The sequence below is a fragment of the Bos indicus x Bos taurus genome, chromosome X (assembly GCF_003369695.1).
Source record: "Bos indicus x Bos taurus breed Angus x Brahman F1 hybrid chromosome X, Bos_hybrid_MaternalHap_v2.0, whole genome shotgun sequence".
NCBI classification, from domain to species: domain Eukaryota; kingdom Metazoa; phylum Chordata; class Mammalia; order Artiodactyla; family Bovidae; genus Bos; species Bos indicus x Bos taurus.
In genome coordinates, this window is record NC_040105.1 from 54,531,049 (window position 1) to 54,551,078 (window position 20,030).

Sequence of the window (20,030 nt, forward strand, 5' to 3'; positions counted from 1 at the left end):
TCCTCAGTGTGTATGCCCAGCAGTGGGATTGCTGGATCATAAGGCAGTTCTATTTCCAGTTTTTTAAGGAATCTCCACACTGTTCTCCATAGTGGCTGTACTAGTTTGCATTCCCACCAACAGTGTAAGAGGGTTCCCTTTTCTCCACACCCTCTCCAGCATTTATTGCTTGTAGACTTATGGATCGCAGCCATTCTGGCTGGCGTGAAATGGTACCTCATAGTGGTTTTGATTTGCATTTCTCTGATAATGAATGATGTTGAGCATCTTTTCATGTGTTTGTTAGCCATCTGTATGTCTTCTTTGGACAAATGTCTATTTAGTTCTTTGGCCCATTTTTTGATTGGGTCATTTATTTTTCTGGTGTTGAGCTGTAGGAGTTGCTTGTATATTTTTGAGATTAGTTATTTGTCCATTGCTTCATTTGCTATTATTTTCTCCCATTCTGAAGGCTGCCTTTTCACCTTGCTAATAGTTTCCTTTGTTGTGCAGAAGCTTTTAAGTTTAATTAGGTCCCATTTGTTTATTTTTGCTTTTATTTCCGATATTCTGGGAGGTGGGTCATAGAGGATCCTGCTGTGATGTATGTCGGAGAGTGTTTTGCCTATGTTCTCCTCTAGGAGTTTTATAGTTACTGGTCTTACATTGAGATCTTTAATCCATTTTGAGTTTATTTTTCTGTATGGTGTTAGAGAGTGTTTTAGTTTCATTCTTTTACAAGTGGTTGACCAGTTTTCCCAGCATCACTTGTTAAAGAGATTGTCTTTAATCCATTGTATATTCTTGCCTCCTTTGTCAAAGATAAGGTGTCCATATGTGCATGGATTTATCTCTGGGCTTTCTATTTTGTTCCATTGATCAATATTTCTGTCTTTGTGCCAGTACCATACTGTCTTTTTTTTTTTTTACTGTCTTGATAACTGTGGCTTTGTAATAGAGCCTGAAGTCAGGTAGGTTGATTCCTCCAGTTCCATTCTTCTTTCTCAAGATAGCTTTGGCTATTTGAGGTTTTTTGTATTTCCATACAAATTGTGAAATTATTTGTTCTAGCTCTGTGAAGAATACCGTTGGTAGCTTGATAGGATTGTACTGAATCTATAAATTGCTTTGGGTAGTATACTCATTTTCACTATACTGATTCTTCCAATCCATGAACATGGTATATTTTTCCATCTATTAGTGTCCTCTTTGATTTCTTTCACCAGTGTTTTATAGTTTTCTATTATAGGTCTTTAGTTTCTTTAGGTAGATATATTCCTAAGTATTTTATTCTTTCCGTTGCAATGGTGAATGGAATTGTTTCCTTAATTTCTCTTTCAGTTTTCTCATTATTAGTGTATAGGAATGCAAGGGATTTCTGTGTGTTGATTAAAATTGACAAACCATTAGCCAGACTCATCAAGACACAAAGGGAGAAAAATCAAATCAATAAAATTAGAAATGAAAATGGAGAGATCACAACAGACAACACAGAAATACAAAGGATCATAAGAGACTACTATCAACAATTATATGCCAATAAAATGGACAACGTGGAAGAAATGGACAAATTCTTAGAAAAGTACAACTTTCCAAAACTGGACCAGGAAGAAATAGAAAATCTTAACAGACCCATCACAAGCACGGAAATTGAAACTGTAATCAAGAATATTCCAGCAAACAAAAGCCCAGGTCCAGATGGCTTCACAGCTGAATTCTACCAAAAATTTAGAGAAGAGCTAACACCTATCCTGCTCAAACTCTTCCAGAAAATTGCAGAGGAAGGTAAACTTCCAAACTCATTCTATGAGGCCACCATCACCCTAATACCAAAACCTGACAAAGATCCCACCAAAAAAGAAAACTACAGGCCAATATCACTGATGAACATAGATGCAAAAATCCTTAACAAAATTCTAGCAATCAGAATCCAACAACACATTAAAAAGATCATACACCATGACTAAGTGGGCTTTATCCCAGGGATGCAAGGATTCTTCAATATCCACAAATCAATCAATGTTATATACCACATTAACAAATTGAAAAAATAAAAACCATATGATTATCTCAATAGATGCAGAGAAAGCCTTTGAAAAAATTCAACATCCATTTATGATAAAAACTCTCCAGAAAGCAGGAATAGAAGGAACATACCTCAACATAATAAAAGCTATATATGACAAACCGACAGCAAACATTATCCTCAATGGTGAAAAATTGAAAGCATTTCCTCTAAAGTCAGGAACAAGACAAGGGTGCCCACATTCACCATTACTATTCAACATAGTTTTGGAAGTTTTGGCCACAGCAATCAGGGCAGAAAAAGAAATAAAAGGAATCCAAATTGGAAAAGAAGAAGTAAAACTCTCACTGTTTGCAGATGACATGATCCTCTACATAGAAAACCCTAAAGACTCCACCAGAAAATTACTAGAACTAATCAATGATTATAGTAAAGTTGCAGGATATTTTTAATTTTTTTGAGGAAACTTTGTGCTGCATTGGCTGCACCAGTTTACATTTCCAGCAAAGTCCACAAGGAGCCCTTTCTTTTCTCCATATCCTTGCCAACACTTGTTATTTGTTGTCTTTTGATGGTTATCCTTCTGACAAGTGTGAGGTCATAGCTCATCATCTTTTTGACTTGTATTCCCCTGATTGTTAGTGACACTGAGCATATTTTCATATGTTTCTTGGCCATCTTTGGAAAACTGTCTATTCAGTTCCTCTGCCTATTTTTAGTTGAGTTGTTAGGGTTTTCTTTTTTCTTGATGTTGAGTTGTATCAGTCCTTTATATTTTTTTATATTTACCCCATATCAATATATTGTTTGCTAATACCTCCTCCCTCCAATTGAGCAGGCTGCCTTTTCATTCGTTGATAGTTTCCTTCAGCGTGCAAAACCCTTCTAGTTTCATGTGGTTCCAATTGTTTATTTTTGCTTTTGTTTCCTTTGCCTCAGGTGACGTATCCAAAAAAAATTGCTAAGAATGATATTAAAAACTGTACTGCCAATGTTTTTCTTATAAGTTTTATGGTTTCAGGTCTCACATTTAAATCTTTAATCCATTTTGAGTTTATTTTTGTATGTGATGTGAGAAAATTAACCAGTTTGATTCTTTCACATGTAGTTCTTCAGTTTTCTCAACAGCTTTTATTGAAAAGGCTGACTTTTCCCCATCATATATTCTTACCTCCTTTGTCATAGTTTAATTGCCCGTATAACTGTGGCTTTATTTCTTGGCTCTCTATTCTGTTCCATTTATCTATATGTCTGCTTTTGTGCCAGTACTGTAGTATTTTGATGAATGTAGCTTTGTAGTATAGTTTGAAATCACAGCCTGTGATACCTTCAGTTTCATTTTTCTTTCCTAAAATTGCTTGGCTATTTGAAAAACTTTTTGTTTCCATATAAATGTACAATTATATATTCCATTTATCTAGGTCCTCTTTAATTGTTCTCAGCAATGTCTTAATGTTTCCAAGTAAAGAGTTGCTCAATTTTTGTCACATCTCTCTTATGTAATTCTTTTTGTGCTCTAACAAGTGGTGTTTTTGCTATTGGAAATGGTATTTAAAATTCCATTTTCTTGATTATTTCTGTTGCATAAATGCCCATTGACTAGAATAAAGTTATTGAATACTGACATAAATTTTTAATGTTAGTGATACAATTAACAGTAATTTTCTCTTTCCTAATATTGATAATTCATGCATTCTCTTTTTTATTTCTCTAATTATTTTGGATAGAGGCTTATCAATTGTATTTATATTCTTAAAGATCAGATTTGATCTGTTTAATTTCCTGTCCTTTTTTTGGTTGTTGTTGTCTACTTCAGTGACTTCTACACTTTCCCATATTTACTTTCTTTTGCTATTTCAGTTTTAATTGTATTTGGGTTTGCTCTTGTTAATATATATTAAACTTGACTTAATTCTGACTTTAAAAATTATAAGCATTTTGTGCTATAAATTGGCTTTTAAAGACTGCTTTAAATGCATCCTACAAATTTTAATAAGTTGTACTTTACCTTTCATTAAATTCTAATTACTTTCTAAACTTCTTTTTTCTTTCACCCATATGTTATTGAAGAGTATGCTATGTCATTTGCAAATATTTGGGGAATTTTACAGATACATGCCTGTTATTTACATCTAATTTAATTTCATTGTTCTTCAGGAAAACCCTTTAGGTGATATTAATCCTTTTATTTGTAAGATGTATTTATGGCCCAGAATATTGTCTATCATGGTAAATTTTCATGTACATATGAAAACAATATTTTGTTGTTGTTGTTGTTCTTGGGGATTGTGTCCTTAAAATAGAGCGCAGTATGGAGGTTCCTTAAAAAATAAAATTGAACTACCACATGATCCAGCAATCCAAGTCATAGGCATAAATCCAGAGAAAAACATAATTTGAAAAGATACATGCACCCCAATGTCCATTGTAGCACTATTTACAATAGCCAGGACATGGAAGCAACCTAAATGTCCATCAACAGAGAAATGGATAAAGAAGATGTGGTACATACATACAATGGAATATTATTTAGCCTTTAAAAAAGAACAAAATAATGCCATTTACAGCAACATGGATGAACCTAGAAATTATCATACTGAGTGAAGTAAGAAAAAGACAAATATCATGATATGGCTTATATGTGGAATCTATAAAAAGGTAAGACAATGAACTTATCTACAAAACTGAATAGAGTTACATATGTAGAAAATAAACTTATAGTTACTGGGGGGAGGTAAGGAGAAGAGGGATAAATTGGAAGATTGAGATTGACACATACATACTACTATATATAAAATAGATAGCTAATAAGGACCTATTGTTTAGGAAAGTCTACTCAATACTCTATAATGGCCTAATGAGGAAAGAATCTAGTAGATATATGTACTTGTATAACAGAGTCACTTTGCTGTACACCTGAAATTAACACAACATTGTAAATAAATTATACTCCAATAAAATTTAAATATATATATATAAATTAGATTAATTTGAGTGACAGCATTTTCAAGTATTCTATACACTTACTGATTTTTTTGTCAACTTGTTCAACTGGGGAGAGAAAAGACTTAAAATCTCTGACCCTAATTGTGGATTTTCCTTTCTTTCATATATTTCTAAATTCCATTCATAGATGTATAAACATCTAGAATTTTTATGCCCTCTTGATGAATTGGCCTTATGGTAAAGAATCCGCCTGCAATGCAGGAGACCTGGGTTTAATACCTGGGTTGGGAAGATCCCCTGGAAGAAGGCATGGCAACCTACTCCAGTATTCTTGCCTGGAGAATTCCCATGGATAGAGGAGCCTGGCAGGCTACAGTCCATGGGGTCACAGAGTCGGACATGACTGAGCGACTAAGAACAGCACAGGCAATCATAAATATAGATGATCTTCTTATAAATCTTCTTATCCTTGGCAATATATTTTATTATGAATTCTGCTTTATCTGATATTAATATATCCATTACAACCCTGTTTTGATTTTTAGTAGCCTGATATATCTTTTCCCGTACTTTTATTTTTAACCTATATGTACCTTTACATTTAAAATGGGATTCATATAGCAGCATATAGCTGGAACTTTTTAAAATCCAATTTTCATGCTCCATATTGTATGTTATTAGAGAAATACAAATTTAAAAAATGAGATACCATTACACACCCATCAGGATGGCCAAAATCCAGAACACTGGCAATACCAAATGCCTGCAAAGATGTGTATCAACAGGAACTCTCCTTTCATTGTTGGTGGGAGTTCAAAACCGTACAACCACTTGGGAAGACAGTTTGAGAGTTTCTTACAAAATTAAACCTATTCTAACCCTGTAATCCAGCAGCCATGCTCCTTGGTATTTACCCAAATGAGCTGAAAATTTGTGTCCACAAAAAAACCTGCATATGAATGTTTACAGCACTTTTATTAATAATTGCCATAACTTCTGAAGCAACCAGGATGTACTTCAGTAGGCAAATGGATGAACAAACTGTGACACATCCAGATAATGGAATATAATTCAGCACTAAAAAGAAATGAGCTATCAAGCCCTAAAAAGACACTCAAGAAGCTTAAATATATTACCCAGTGAAAGAAACCAATCTGAAAATGGTACATACTGTATGATTCCAACTATATGACATTCTGGAAAAGGCAAACCTATGCAGATAAGTTTTTAAAAAACAGTGCTTGCTAGCACTTAGGAGAGAGTAGGGGATAACTATGTGGAGCACAGAGGATTTGAGAGGCAGTGAAATTAATCTGTGTGATATTATAATAGTGGCTACATATTGTTCAAACCCATGGTAAGGATAATAGCGATTCCTAATGTAAACTGTGGACTTTGGGTGATAATGATATGTCAGTATAGGTTCATTGATTGTAAGAAGTACACCCCTCTGGTGCAGGATGTTGATAGTGGGGAGGCTCTGTCTCTGTTGGGGCAGGAGGTATATGGGATGGCTCTGTAACTTCTGCTCAATTTTGACACGAACCTAAAACTGCTTTTAAAAATAAAGTCAATTAAAAGAAAAAGGAATCCAATTTCTCAACCTCTAAATTTAATTGGTATGTTTAGACAATTTGTATTTTGTTATTGATATGGTTGGATTTAAAGCTGCCATGTTTTTTTTCTATTTGGTCATCTGTTGTTTCATTTTATCTCTTTAAAACATTTTAAATTAAATGAGCATTTCATGATTTCATTATCTCTCATGTAGGTTCACTAGCCATAATTCTTTCAATAGGTACATTAGTGTTTACATTTGATGCTTCTTTAGTATATCACAATCTGCATCCAAATAATATTATACCACTTCACAAGTAGATTTAGAATCTTATGTACACCCCGCCACCCCAGTCTTTGTGCTATTATTTCCCAAGAAATTAATTTCACATGACTTTTTATAAGAGTCTGACAGCAATGCAGGAGACCTGGGTTTGATCCCTGGGTCGAGAAGATCCCCTGGAGAAGGAAATGGCAACCCACTCCAGTATTCTTGCCTGGAGAATCCCATGGACACAGGAAACTGGCAGGCTACAGCCTATGGGGTTGCAAGAGTCGGACACAACTGAGTGACTAAAGCGCATATATACACAGTAATAATGTATTGTTATGAATTTTTGTTTTACATCATCAATAATAGATTATTCTTAATTGTAAAAATTAATTGATTATATCTACTTTAATATCTACCATTACAGTATTGTTTACTCATTTGTGTAGACCATATTTCCATTTACAGTCATTTTTCTTGTGCATGAAGGACATCCTGTAACATCTCCTGTGGGCAAATCTATTGGTGATTAATTATTTCAGCTTGAGTATGTGTAAAACCTTTTATTTCAACATCATTTTTAAATAGATATTCACTGAGTATAAAATTCTGAGTGGATGTTTATTGTTTTATTGTTTTAAAAATGGTATGCCACTTTCTTCTGACTTATGTTGTTCCTTCTTTAGTGTCCTCTAATTCTTGTCTTTGGTCTTCTTAATGAGCCTATACTTTTCTCATTTTATACTTGTCTAGGAATAAAGGTAAAACCTAAACCTTGGGGAAAAGAGATGGAAAAATATCATGAATGCTTATCGTGCATTAACTGTACATAGTGTTGACTTTAAAAAATTGCACAATGTAAAAGTTGTACATTAACTTTTATTTGGGGCAAGTTTTATTTGAGGACCATAGCCCAGGAGATAGCACCTCAGATAGCTCTGAGAAACTGCTCCAAAGAGATAGGGGGAGAAGGTCGATATACATGATTTTGGTGAAAGGGGATTTCATATAATCAAGTACTTATCTTTACAAAAGTTTTCTGCTGGTCATGAGGAGCTGATGTCAGATGAAGAGATTTAGTGCTTTTCTAGATATGAGAAGATGCAAGGATTGGTCTCATAAAATTAACTTGTGAAAATGCCTAACTATCTGAAGACCTGTTCTAGGAGTTGCAAGGGACAATTTACAGTTGACAATAGCAATTTGGATACAATATTAAAAGCATAACAATCACTGAAAAAAACTAAAAGTCAGGATGGATACTTAAACTGCCAGATATTACAAAGAATCTGATTTGCTCTGTCAACTAAATATCTATAAATCAAAAATGTTATAAAGCTTACATCATGGCTTCATGTACCACACAGAATAAGGGGTTCTCAAGATAATGGAAATTAACAAAGTCACACCAAGGAATGAATGGGGAACAAGCATTGCCATCTCTCTTGTACAACTCATAATTGTTTCTCATCAGTATGATGGAACGACAAACACTCTGGTTTCTGGATGTTTCTATTCTTGCCCCTCTACTAGTCTCTCCACTTTTCTTCAAAAATTCTTTCTTAAAAAGTGACCATTGAAACCCAATATGACAAACCCCTGCTGAGAAATCTTGAATGGGTGTTTATTACCTTAGATGAGAAATATGATTGTCTGTCCCTGGGGGAACAGACAAGTAAAATGTCACACATGCACACTATGTGTTATTCCTGCGGGTCACGTAGACAGAATTAGACTATGCATAGCAGAGTGGATACATCTTAAAAGCATAGTTCACAGTTAAAACATTTGAACGTAAGAAAAATTTATCGTGCTTCTGGCCACGATGAATTAACAGGAATCTGATTTGCTCTGCCACCTAAACATCTATAAGTCAAAAATGTTATAAAGCTTTACATCATGGCACCATGAGCCACACAGGATAAGGGGTCCCCAACATAAGGGAAATTAACAAGGTGATCCCCTGGGTTGTCCGATATCCCCCAACCCCAACTTCTTGCCTGGATAGAGTTCCCAGGCTGCAGTACAGAAAGACTGAACACAAACAGAGCTCAATGAGTGAAGGAGACAGAGTTGAGAATTCCAAGAGGCCAATGTGACTAGAATATTCTGGGAGTAATGGAGGGGTGAGAGCTGCACAGAGAGGTAGTGCTGGAGAGCTGCAGAGGTCTCCCACCTGGGTGCAGTGTATGACAAAAGGGCAGCGGTGGTAGTTGACTTCCCTTTTCTGGAGTGAGTAGCTGTGTGCATCGTGGTGCCATGTACTGAGATTGTGAAGACAGGAGTTTTAAAAACAAGAGAGATGGGGGAATGTGAGTGTGTGGGAGGGGTGGCTATCCCAATACCACAGTGAGACAGACTCACTGTGAGGAGTCCTTGAGACACCCACGTGGAGATGTCAAGTAGTATAATGTTCAATGTCAATTACATCTCCATTAAAAAAAGAAGAAAGAAAAAATAAGAGTAAAAATAAAATAAAACAAGTGTAAAAGTCCACTATGGATTTTGTTTAAAAAAAAAAAAAAAACAGTTTCAAAATGAGAAGGGAACACGGCATTTTCTATTAGCGCACAGCGGCTCGTCAAGACTTTCACTTCTAAGGTCTGGTCACGTCGTACAGAAACGTGTTACACAAGAAGGGCTGAGAGACACAAGCAGCTAGCTGACAGGGAAGGTTGCTATGCAACAGCTGAGGAAAGCCATCCAGCCAGGCAGAACTGATGTTGGTCACTGGAGAGTAAAAGCTCTGGTCCTAGCAATAGCTTCCATTCAGACACAGGGGTCCTAGAGAGGCTGATATAAAAACGAATATAAAAGTCCACTATGTTAGTTTGTTTAAAAAAAAAAAAAAAAAAAGAGGTGCAATTTGAAATGGGAGCATAGGACTTTCTTCAGTGATTCTGGAGCATGTGAGCCCTTGGGTGGGACCCCAGTAAGTTCTCTTTTTGCTTCCCATTTTGCATATTGAGAAACCAGGCTCAGAGATGTCCAGTGACCCGAGTGGGCTCACACAGCTAGTGACAGACTGACCCAGCACTCCGTCCCTGGAATTTGGAAGTCCAGCCGAGAGCTTCTATCCACAAGACCACAGCTGCCCCAGGCCCCAGCCATGGAAGGAACCAGGCCAAACATTTACTCTGAATCAGGGCTTGCCATGACTCAGACACACAAGTGCCTGATTGTCCTGGCCGCTCCAGCAGGCACCAGGAAGGCCTCAGGGACAGCCCATTTGTGCCACTCACAGCGAAGGGGCCTGACAGTCAGAGCGGGGAGTGGACTCCAAGGAACAATTCGCACACCTGGATGGACCCACACAGAGCAGGCAAGGGGTGGGCCTGGGGCCCCCTACCTGTTCCCCCTGGGATGCAGAGCATGAGCTTACGTCTCAGAGAGCGGAAACCCAGTTTGTTGGGACAGACGTTCACAGGGCAGGGGAGGTGGAGTGGATCTGCTGCTCCAACTGAAGAGGGGAGGGTGCCTCGATCCCCGGGGCCAGTGCTAATGGAACACGGGTTTTGGAGTCAGGAAGACCCGAGCCCAAATGCTGCATTTTCACCTCACTGGCTCTGTGGCCTTGTCGAGTGAGTTCAGGGCAATGCGTCTGTCTGTGCCTCAGCTTCCTGATCTGTAAAATGGGGATGCTGACATCCACTACCCAGGGCTACTGTGAGAGGAAGATAATGCCCAGCACACACAAGCTGCCCGAAGAGTGGTTGGGGAAGCGGATGTTCCCAGTGTGTCTGGGGGCTCTAGACATGGATAGTGGAGAACACACAGGGAACTGGTGTCCTCTCGCCATTTCCATTTCTCCTGTTGCAGTTACCGACCGGGCTAGAGACCTCTGTATTGGTGACCTAGGGGTCATTCATGCTGGGGAAGCAGGGCTCAGTGTACTCCAGACCACACCGGAGGAGCTTAGAGGCAAGCGGGAGGGCAGGGCTGAGAAGCATTGTGCAAAGGTGGGGGGACTGAGGGTATGTGATGGATGGGTTGGAACCGCAACACAGGGCGTGCGTGCCCGCGTCCCCGGTCGGTGTCGCGGGGGCGGAGGGGTTGACGGTGAGGGGAATCTGGCGGGAGGGAGAAAACGCCCCCACCCCACCCCGCCCACCCACTGGCGGAACCGCATGCGCACAGGGGACCTGGTGGAAAAGGCTTTTGTTGGGAGAGCGGGCCGGCTGGAGGGGTCCGCGCATGCGCAGGCTGCCCAGCCGCGGGGGGTGGGGGGTGCGGGGAGAAAAGGGGCGGGGTGGTGGGAGCTGCTGTGCTGGCAGCAGTAGGCGAGGGCGCGGCTGCGGGGTTCCTGGTGCTGAGGACGGACGCCATTGGAGCCCCAGGGAAGGTAAGGATCCAGCCCTAGACAGGACCGGGAGAGGGCAAGTGGAACCGGGTACGCTGTGCCCTTCCTCCCCACCCCACCCCCGCCCCCGGATGTGAACAAAGCCCAAGCACGCAGTACTTGAACCCCGTTAGACCCGTGGTCAACAAAGGAGCCGCCCCCTACCATGACCACCAGACCCAGGCTCCCCGACTCGAGCCCTGCTTAACACCGGAGCCCACCATCTGAACACCTTTAACAGACGCGTGTGCTCCGTGCTGAGCTGCCTTAGCGCGGAGGCCCCACCCCCACTCCAACCATTCTGAGATCGGTGCAACCCAACTGACGGCTTTGCCCCCCTTCCCCGAGTTGCGATCCTGGCCTTTGAGACCTCCAGCGCTTCCAGTTCGAGCCTCACCTAGTCCGAGGACCGCCCCCCGACCCGCACCCCACTCCATCCATCTTGAGCCCTCCTGTATGAGCCCAGCCTAGACCTGAATCACCTGAATCCCCTCCACTGCGACTTAGAGGGTCCCTGGGATTCATTTTCCCAGAGCTTCCAGCGGTCCCCGTTGTCTGAGCCTTCTCATGTCTTCTCCTCCCCAGCATCCTGGCCGTTAAATCGAGGCGCTTTATTTCCCCTGTCTCAAAGCATCTCTTATGGGACTCTCTGGACCCAAGCCCGCCAGTCCACCCCTTGTTCCAATCCAGCCGCTGGTCTGGGGAGCCTGTGTGACCTAAACTCCCCTTTCAGTGCCGGGTCTCCTCCGACCTCCTCTGTCCTTCTCCTAGGGCTCTGTCTCTGAGGGAATCTACCCCAGCAGCCCTCACCCCCGCCCCAACCTTACACTGCCTGGGAACCCGGTGACTGCAGCCCTCCACCTCCTGAGAGATCCCGCCTCCTGCTGGATCCCGCCCCCTCCCCCTGAAGAGGCCTCCTCATCCCTCTCAGGCTGAGCCCTCTTCTCCTTGGGACCCCCAGCATGGCAGAGGGAAGCTACCGCAAGGAATCTGAAGGGTACAACGTTGAAGACATGGACGAGGGTAGTGATGAAGTCGGGGAGGAAGACATGGTTGAAGGCAACGACTATGAAGAATTTGGTGCTTTCGGAGGCTACGGCGCCCTCACCAGCTTTGACATCCGCATCCTCAGAGCCTTTGGGAGCTTGGGTCCAGGCTTTCGCATCTTAGCGGTGAGGCCCCTCCTCGGCCACCTGCTAGCCCTGGGCCTTCTCTCTTGTGACGTCAGGGAGGATGGGAGGAGGGGGCCGATGAGGGCTGGAGTTGAAGGGGGAAGGACTGCCCAGCTTGCCCCAACCTTCCCTCTCCTACTGGGAGCAGCGGGGGGGGGGGGGGGGGGGAGGGGGTGCCGGGGGCGGGGGGCGGGGGCGAGGGGGCGGGCAGTGCTGGGAGGGCCTGGGGGCTGGTCGGAGGCTGGCCAACACAAGGGGAGCTATCTGTGTAGAGCTATCTGCCTTCCCCTCCCCTGCCATGCCCTGCCCTGCCCTGCCCTCCCCTGCCCTCCCCTCTCCTCCCTTGCTCTGCCCTGCCCTCCCTCCCCCTCCCTGGTCTTGCAGAATGAGCCCTGGGAACTGGAAAACCCAGTGCTGGCCAGAACTCTGCTGGAGGCATTTCGGATGGATCCAGAAACACTTGCCAATGAGACGGCTGCCCGTGCTGCCAACGTAGCCCGGGCCGCCGCCTCTAACCAAGCTGCTCGGGCCGCTGCCACTGCTGCCCGTGCCACCTACAATCAGGTGGTCACTAACCACCACCCGGTGGCCACACACCAGGCGTCAGGAGGCGATACCCAGCCCATGACATCTGCTGCCCAGGCTCCGGCAGCCACCCCTGAGACAAGCGTCGCTTCTCCGCACAGCTCCCGGATGCTAGTCAATAGCGAGATGGCTGCCCCTGGGGCTCCAGCAAGGTCTCCACAGCCGCAGACATCCTCCCAGGCCCAGGAGGCTGCGGCCGAGGGCCCTAGTACGGCCTGTGCTTTCCCCCAGGCCTCGCGTGCAAGTGAGATGGATGCCACCCGGCCCAAGACAGCCTTCCTGGGTCAGAACGACGCCTTTGATTTCAGCCAGCCGGCAGGTGTCAGTGGCATGGCCTTCCCACGCCCCAAGAGACCTGCCCCGGCCCAAGAGGCTGCCACAGAGGGCCCCAGTGTTGCCTCCAGGGGCACCCAGGCAGCCTCTGCCGGGGAGGGGGCGGCCACCCGGCCCAAGACGACCAAGTCCGGGAAGGCTCTCGCCAAGACTCGCTGGGTGGAGCCTCAGAATGTTGTGGCAGCAGCTGCCGCCAAGGCCAAGATGGCCACGAGCATCCCTGAGCCTGAGAGTGCAGCTGCCACTTCTCAGCAGAGTGCGGAGCCCTGGGCCAGAATGGGAGGCAAGAGGACAAAGAAGGTGAGACCTCCCTGCTTTCTCCCACCCTCCTTGCTCCCCTGCTTTCTCTGCCCTCTCAGCTCTCTGCCTCCTCCCCTCCCTTCCTCTCCCTCTTCTCCCCCCTCTCTCTTCTCTCAGCTTGTACATGTTTCTCCAAGCCAAGTTCACCAGTTTTTACTTTTACAAGTTTACTCCACGTAGTCCCTACCCTCGGGCCTGGAGGGAGAAGCGGTTGGCTCAGTGCCTGGCACTTAGTAAGCACTGGGCACGTGTCGTCCACGTGTCATCTACTAGCCTTATTTCCAAGTACCTGGCTCTGGCTAAGATGTGTGCCAGGCGACTCAGGGAGCCTGGTCGCCCTGAGTCTCTCCTCTGTCTAATGGTACAGTCCAAGCACCTGGATGACGAATATGAGAGCGGCGAGGAGGAGAGAGAGCCTCCTGCGGTCCCACCAACCTGGAGGGCATCGCAGCCCCTGCTGACGACTGCGCGGCCTCAGGTGGCCCCTCGGCCCTCCATGGCCCTGAGGTCCCAGGTACCCTCAAGGCACGTGCTGTGCTTGCCACCCCGCAATGTGACCCTTCTGCAAGAGAGGGTAAGAAGGAAGCCTGCCCTTCCCCCTATCTCCCTCCTCTCCTCCCTTGCGGGCCAGTTCTTTGAGGTCACCCACGCTTTGATCTCCCCGTGCGCTCTTCCTTCTCCAGGCAAATAAGTTGGTGAAATATCTGATGATTAAAGACTACAAGAAGATCCCCATCAAGCGCTCAGGTGGGCAGCCTGTGCCCCCTCCCTGAACTCTGTCCTTCCCCGCTCCCACCACCCTGCCCTGTGGGCCTCCCACCAGATGCCCTCTCCCCACCACACACACACAGATCAGGCCTGGCCGATGGCTCCATTGGCACGGTGTGGGGTCCTGAGCGTGCTCCCCTCAGCAGGGCTGACGGAAAGGCTGTAGCTCTGTGGCTGCTGCTCAGCCCCGGTGCTTTGCCCACCCCTCCCCTCCTGCAGACATGCTGAAGGATGTCATCCGAGAATATGACGAACACTTCCCTGAGATCATTGAACGAGCAACGTACACTCTGGAAAAGGTGGGTGTGGGGCCGGGGGCAGCTCTGTGGAGCAGGAGCAGCAGGGAACCCTTGCCCGCCTCCCCCCTCTGCATCCCCTCAAGGCCCAGGGGCTGGACTGCATGCTCTGGAGGGAAGCCCTCCCTGGCCTCTGCACCTGGGAGCTTCCTCTGCAAGCCTCCTCCCCTCCTTCCTCCCGCTCGTGCTCTCTGAGCGCCTGTGGTCTCCTGAGGTGGCTCCCGTTGTCTCAGCCAGTGGCAGTGCTCCCACAGGGCACTTCGTCCATGGCCTCTCCTCTCCCTCCTCCCCCAGGGCTTGGGGTTCCCCGCCAAGAAGGAGTTCTAACAGGGAATTGAATGACCGCCTGCAGGACACCCAGCTTGGATGTTTGATCTCACATCCCGTTTTCTCCCCACTGTAGAAGTTCGGGATCCACCTGAAGGAAATTGACAAGGAAGAGCACCTGTACATTCTCGTCTGCACACGGGATTCGTCAGCCCGCCTCCTGGGAAAGTGAGAAAGCACAGGAGGCCGGTGGTCTTCCTTGGTGGTGCCTGCCCCCTCCTCTCGAGAAACGGGAAAGTAGGGCTGGGGGGCCTAGCACGGCTCCCACCCAGAGTTAGCAGTGCTGAGCAGCTAAGGGCAGGCAGGGGCAAGTAGCTTGGGGAGAGGCTTTGCGGCTCTCTGGGTTTCAGCCCTGCCCACCCTTCCCCGCCCCTGTCTTCCTGGGAAAGCAAGCTTCTTGATCGCCTCTCTCTGCTAAGGTCCCAGCCAGGGCTTGGCAGAGTGGGCCTCGGGCAGGGGGCAGGGAAAGGGGAGAGTGGGGGGCTGGGGTCTCCAATGGAGTCATGCTCCAGATGCAGTGGGCAAAGGGCAGGGAAGGTCAGGGTGTGCCTCTGGACTCCGGGTTGCCAATTGTCTGCTCCCCCGCCTAACCCCATCCTCGACAGAGCCCTGGGAAGAGGTGTTAGCATCCACGTTTGATGGATGAAGGGCCTCAGTCTCAGGCCGAGGCAGGAATTGTCTGCACCAGGTATAGCAAGCCGTACAGAGTGGGAGGAACTGCCCTGTAGCCCAGCAGTGTGGGAGAGGCTAGTTGGGTGAGCCGGCTGTGGTCACCTGGGCAAATGGCTGCTGGACAGGATCCCTCTTTCTACGCCTTCAGGACCAAGGATACTCCCAGGCTGAGTCTCCTCTTGGTGATTCTGGGTGTCATCTTCATGAACGGCAACCGCGCCAGCGAGGGTGAGTGGCTGGACAGGCAGCTGGGGGGTTGCCGGTCGTCTCACCTCCCTCCGTCTGCTAAACTCTTGTACCTCATCTCTCCTCACAGCTGTCCTCTGGGAGGCACTCCGCAAGATGGGACTGCGCCCCGGGTATGTTTGGGGTCTCTTGGCTCCCGCTCCTCAGTGTGTCCTTGGGCACAGGAGGCCCCAGGATTGCAGTGGCCTAGCGGTCTCTGTGGGGCATGGCATCCTAGACTAGGTAGAGTGCCAAGGGTCCACCAGGGTGCGTGGGGAAATAGTCCTGAACCCCGAGCCCTCTTCTGCCCCGTGTCCCCTCTCTGTTCCCACACGAGACCTCAGAGACACCATCGGAGCTGGGGGCTCCATCCAGCCCCTCCCTGGGGCCCTGCTGACAAGTGGCTGCCTGGCCTCTGCTGCCAGCCCAGGTGTCCATGAGGACACCTCACAGGCTAGGAGGCCCTCAGTCCTGCTGGGAGCGCTCCTGCCCAACCCAGGCACTGCCACTCTCTCTAGTCACACATTCCTTTCCTTGCACTCAGGGTGAGGCACCCATTCCTTGGCGATCTGAGGAAACTCATTACAGAGGACTTTGTGAAGCAGAAGTGAGTATCTCTGCCCCCCATTCAGGCCTTCCTCGTGTGCTGCTCTGGCTGAGGACGCCGTTCCCCGGCCCATGTCTTAACACCAGAGGGATGGGTGTCTGGTGTGAGTGTGGGTTGGGAGGATGCGAGTGTGGGGGTTGAGGGGACAATTCCAGGGAAGCCTGGGGAAAGGGGCAGTCTGTAAACACCGGGTGGGACGGTACAGCCCCCACCTCCTTCAGCACCTGCCCTGTAGGCAGTGTCCCGGCTTTACATGTCAGGGGCCTGGGACTCCGAGAGTGGAAACCTGATCACGGCCCTGACTGGAGTAAGGCCCATCTGGGCCTGGAGCCTGGCCCTGCCGATTTTCTAGCCCAGGCTCCCCCCATCATCAGTGCTTGGAGATCTCTTGTGCCCTCACAAAGGCCCCGTGTGCATGTTCATCCATCCGCCGCCCCACAAACACACGTTCACAGATGTTTGGGAGTATGCGTGGAGTCCCCTACTCTTGGTTGACTGTTTCTTCCCATACAGTCGTTTTCTAGGATGGATTCTCCCAGGGTTCAGTCAGGTCACGGACAAGCCCCATGGTGGGTTGTGCTCAGAGCATGGAGCCTGAAGAAATGGCTCCTGCTTACACCAGACCCAACAGGAATCTGGGTTATTGTGACAAGGGGCACAAAACTCGTGGCCTTCCTCTGAACAAGTACCCTACACGTGCCTCCTGCACCTCCCCATGTCTACTGGGCAGGAGCAGTGGCCTAGGGATGTGAGTCCCTCCATTTAGGAGGCAGAAACCCTGGGAGCCGGTGTGGAAGTGGGGGCAGGGGCTGTGGGGCCAGGGCAGACCTCCTGCAGCAGCTGAGCTGCAGCCTCGGGGCTGGGAAGGAACTACCTGGGAGCCACCGGAGCAGCCACAGGTGTGCCTGTCTGGGAGCAGAGGTTGGTTGTCCTCTCTCACACAGGTACTTGGAATACAAGAAGGTCCCCAATAGCAGCCCACCCGAGTATGAGTTTCTCTGGGGTCTGCGCGCCTGCCATGAGACCAGCAAGATGAGGGTGCTGAGATTCATCGCCCAGGTAAGGCAGAGCCTGTGTTCTGGCTGCATCTTCCCATACCTGGTTTGTGTCTTGGTCCCGGCCTCCTGACGCCGTTTGTCCAGTGAGGACGCCAAGGCCCAGCAAGGTTCCCAAGTCGCTGACACCAGTTCACAGGCTGTAGGGAGTGGACGGGGTGAAATCCCAGGTCTGGCACAGAATGACGGGAGCCTGATTTCAGTCGTGTGGGTCTTTAACATGATTTCACAAAGCGCTTAAGCGAGTGAAAGGCGGGAAGCGGGTGCTGAGCGAGGTAGGGTAAGTGTGCAAACGGTTGCTGTGCTTCCATCGCAGTATCAGAACCGAGACCCCCGGGAATGGAGGGCTCATTTCTTGGAGGCTGTGGATGATGCTTTCAAGACGATGGATGTGGATATGGCCGAGGAGCATGCCAGGGCCCAGATGAGGGCCCAGATGAACATCGGGGAGGAAGCTCTGATTGGACGGTGGAGCTGGGACGATATCCAGGTGGAGCTCCTGACCTGGGATGAGGACGGAGATTTTGGCGACGCCTGGTCCAGGATCCCCTTCGCTTTCTGGGCCAGATACCATCAGTACATTCTGAATAGCAACCGTGCCAACAGGAGAGGTACCTGGAGGGCTGGTGTCAGCAGTGGCACCAATGGCGCGGCCAGCGCCAGCATGCTCGATGGCCCCAGCACCAGCTCCACCATCCGGACCAGAAACGCCGCCAGAACTAGTGCCAGCTTCTTCTCCTGGATTCAGTAAGATTGGAGGTCATTACACGGGACTCTGGAGGCTGGGGTGGGGAGGGGCTGGGAGATATCAGGGGCAGGCCTGGGGTGTCCTGGGGGAACGAGGAGAGCGGGACAAGACACTCAGTCTGTGCTTGCTGTCCCTCACATGCATTGACACCTCTACTCTGGCTTTTGTGTCTCCTGGTTCCAGGCAGCCCTGAGGAGCTGCGGCAGTCCCCCGCCGAGCCAGAGTGCCTCCGCTGCCCGGTCCCCGACAGAGCACTCCAGGCCCGCTTCTCCCCGTCCATGGAAGATGGCATGCAAGATGACACACTCTATGCCCTTCCTGCTTTCATTGTGTGCTTTTCTCGTGCTGTCGTGTTTTGGGTATCTGTGTTACATTAAAGTTGTGAAATCAGTCGGTTGTTTCCTCTTTTTCCTGGGCAGGTGTGGCTCTGAGCAGCCCAAGGATCAGGCCCTCGGGGACAGGCGGGGGCCGCCTCTGCCTAAAAGACAGGCAGGTGTGGGTGGGTCCGGTGCTGGGAAGGGCAGAGATGCCCCTGAGGGGGGGCAACCATGAGTTTCCAAAGGCTCTGGTCCCCAGCATCATGATCTCCTACACCGTGTGCCCAGTCAAACACAGGGGCGGTTCACAGGAGCAAGGGTGGGGTGGAGGGCTGTGAGCTGGTGCCACTGTCCCTCCCACCAAGGCACAGGCTCCACAGACATCCCCCAGGACCTACCTGCCCCTCCCCATCTCTGGAGTCGCTGTCCAGGATTCCTTCCCTCATCAGCCACACAATTGTAGGACCTCATGCCTCTTCCCGAGTCCTAAGGACAGCGAGGTAGGCCTCACGGTGACATCCTCACACCTCCAGCAGGTAGAGCAGAAACCATCATAGGCAAGACAGCCTGTTTCATGGGAGAAAGCTGCAGGTAGACCTGGACAGCCCATTGCCCATGACCATGACCCGAGACTCTTTGGGAGGCTCCAGGGTACTTCTCCATGGAAGCAGGGCTCTCCCAGTGAGGCCAAGGTCAGCCTAGGTCCCTGAGTCTTCAAGGGCTGTGTGATCCCTGAGAGGGCTGAGGCTAAATTTTCATTCCCCAGGCAGACGACAGTGAGGGCAGAGACACTTTGGAACTCTGGGAAGGATTCTGTAGCAGGAAGGGGCCATCTGGGGCTTTTCTGGGTATCTCAGTGATGTCCACAGCTTGGAGGACAAGGCTCCAGGTTAAGAGGAAAGAGTAGTGTAAAGACCGCAGCCCACCTGCCCAGCCACCCATTGCTTGCCTCTTTGCCCCAAGAACAGGTTCCACTCCCTCAACCAGACCTGCATCCTGACCCAGACCCAGCTGCATCATGTTCCAGACCCAGTGGAAAGCAAAAACACCCATCACTTGGCTCAAAAATGAGTAAGAATTCCAAGCAGGCAGCAGGAGTCCACCACTAGCGCAACCCTTCTGAGTGATGGCCTGGGCCGTACCCGCAGGAGGCAGGCTCTGTGTGTACCCCTCCCTTAAAGACAGGCTTCACGTGGGTTTCTGCCTTGTTTGTTGGTGCTTTGCTGTCTGCCTCCCTGGCTGCTGGGCTGATGCCTCGCCCCGTGGACACTCTGTGATTCTGACAGAGATTCAGTCCCCTCCCAGGTGCAGGTATCCGGTTGATGGTCGGGATTTGGGGAACCCCGCTCTGGCGTGATGAATGACACTGGACTATTTCTGGCTCCCTCAACCTGGGACCTCCCAGGACCCTACTGTGCACTCAGTAGGTACCTGCCTTCTCATGGACGAGGTCGGGGCACTCACCACAAGCCGTAGGTGTGAGTGGGAGCACTGTGCACCGCAGGCA

At 48.3% G+C, this 20,030-nt stretch overlaps 1 protein-coding gene and 1 non-coding gene across 6 annotated transcripts; both read left to right on the top strand.

Annotated features, from left to right (window-relative positions):
• Positions 1-11,009: 11,009 nt before the first annotated feature.
• Positions 11,010-18,597, top strand: LOC113887264 (melanoma-associated antigen D4). Of its 5 annotated transcripts, none has more exons than XM_027534295.1 (13): positions 11,010-11,121; positions 12,080-12,290; positions 12,675-13,508; positions 13,876-14,082; positions 14,192-14,255; positions 14,496-14,575; positions 14,976-15,067; positions 15,720-15,799; positions 15,888-15,930; positions 16,341-16,403; positions 17,348-17,462; positions 17,775-18,205; positions 18,390-18,597. In XM_027534295.1, the coding sequence occupies exons 2-13, from the start codon at positions 12,081-12,083 to the stop codon at positions 18,397-18,399; spliced, it is 2,229 nt and encodes a 742-aa protein (XP_027390096.1). In that variant the 5' UTR covers positions 11,010-11,121; position 12,080; the 3' UTR covers positions 18,400-18,597. The 5 variants fall into 5 exon arrangements, with proteins under 5 accessions (XP_027390096.1, XP_027390097.1, XP_027390099.1 ...); XM_027534296.1 differs by having other exon boundaries at positions 11,019-11,121; positions 12,050-12,290; XM_027534298.1 differs by having other exon boundaries at positions 11,020-11,121; positions 17,775-18,217.
• LOC113888297 lies at positions 16,975-17,101 on the top strand. Its single transcript, XR_003509933.1, has one exon. It is a non-coding gene; the product is annotated as a small nucleolar RNA SNORA11 (small nucleolar RNA).
• Positions 18,598-20,030: the final 1,433 nt, after the last annotated feature.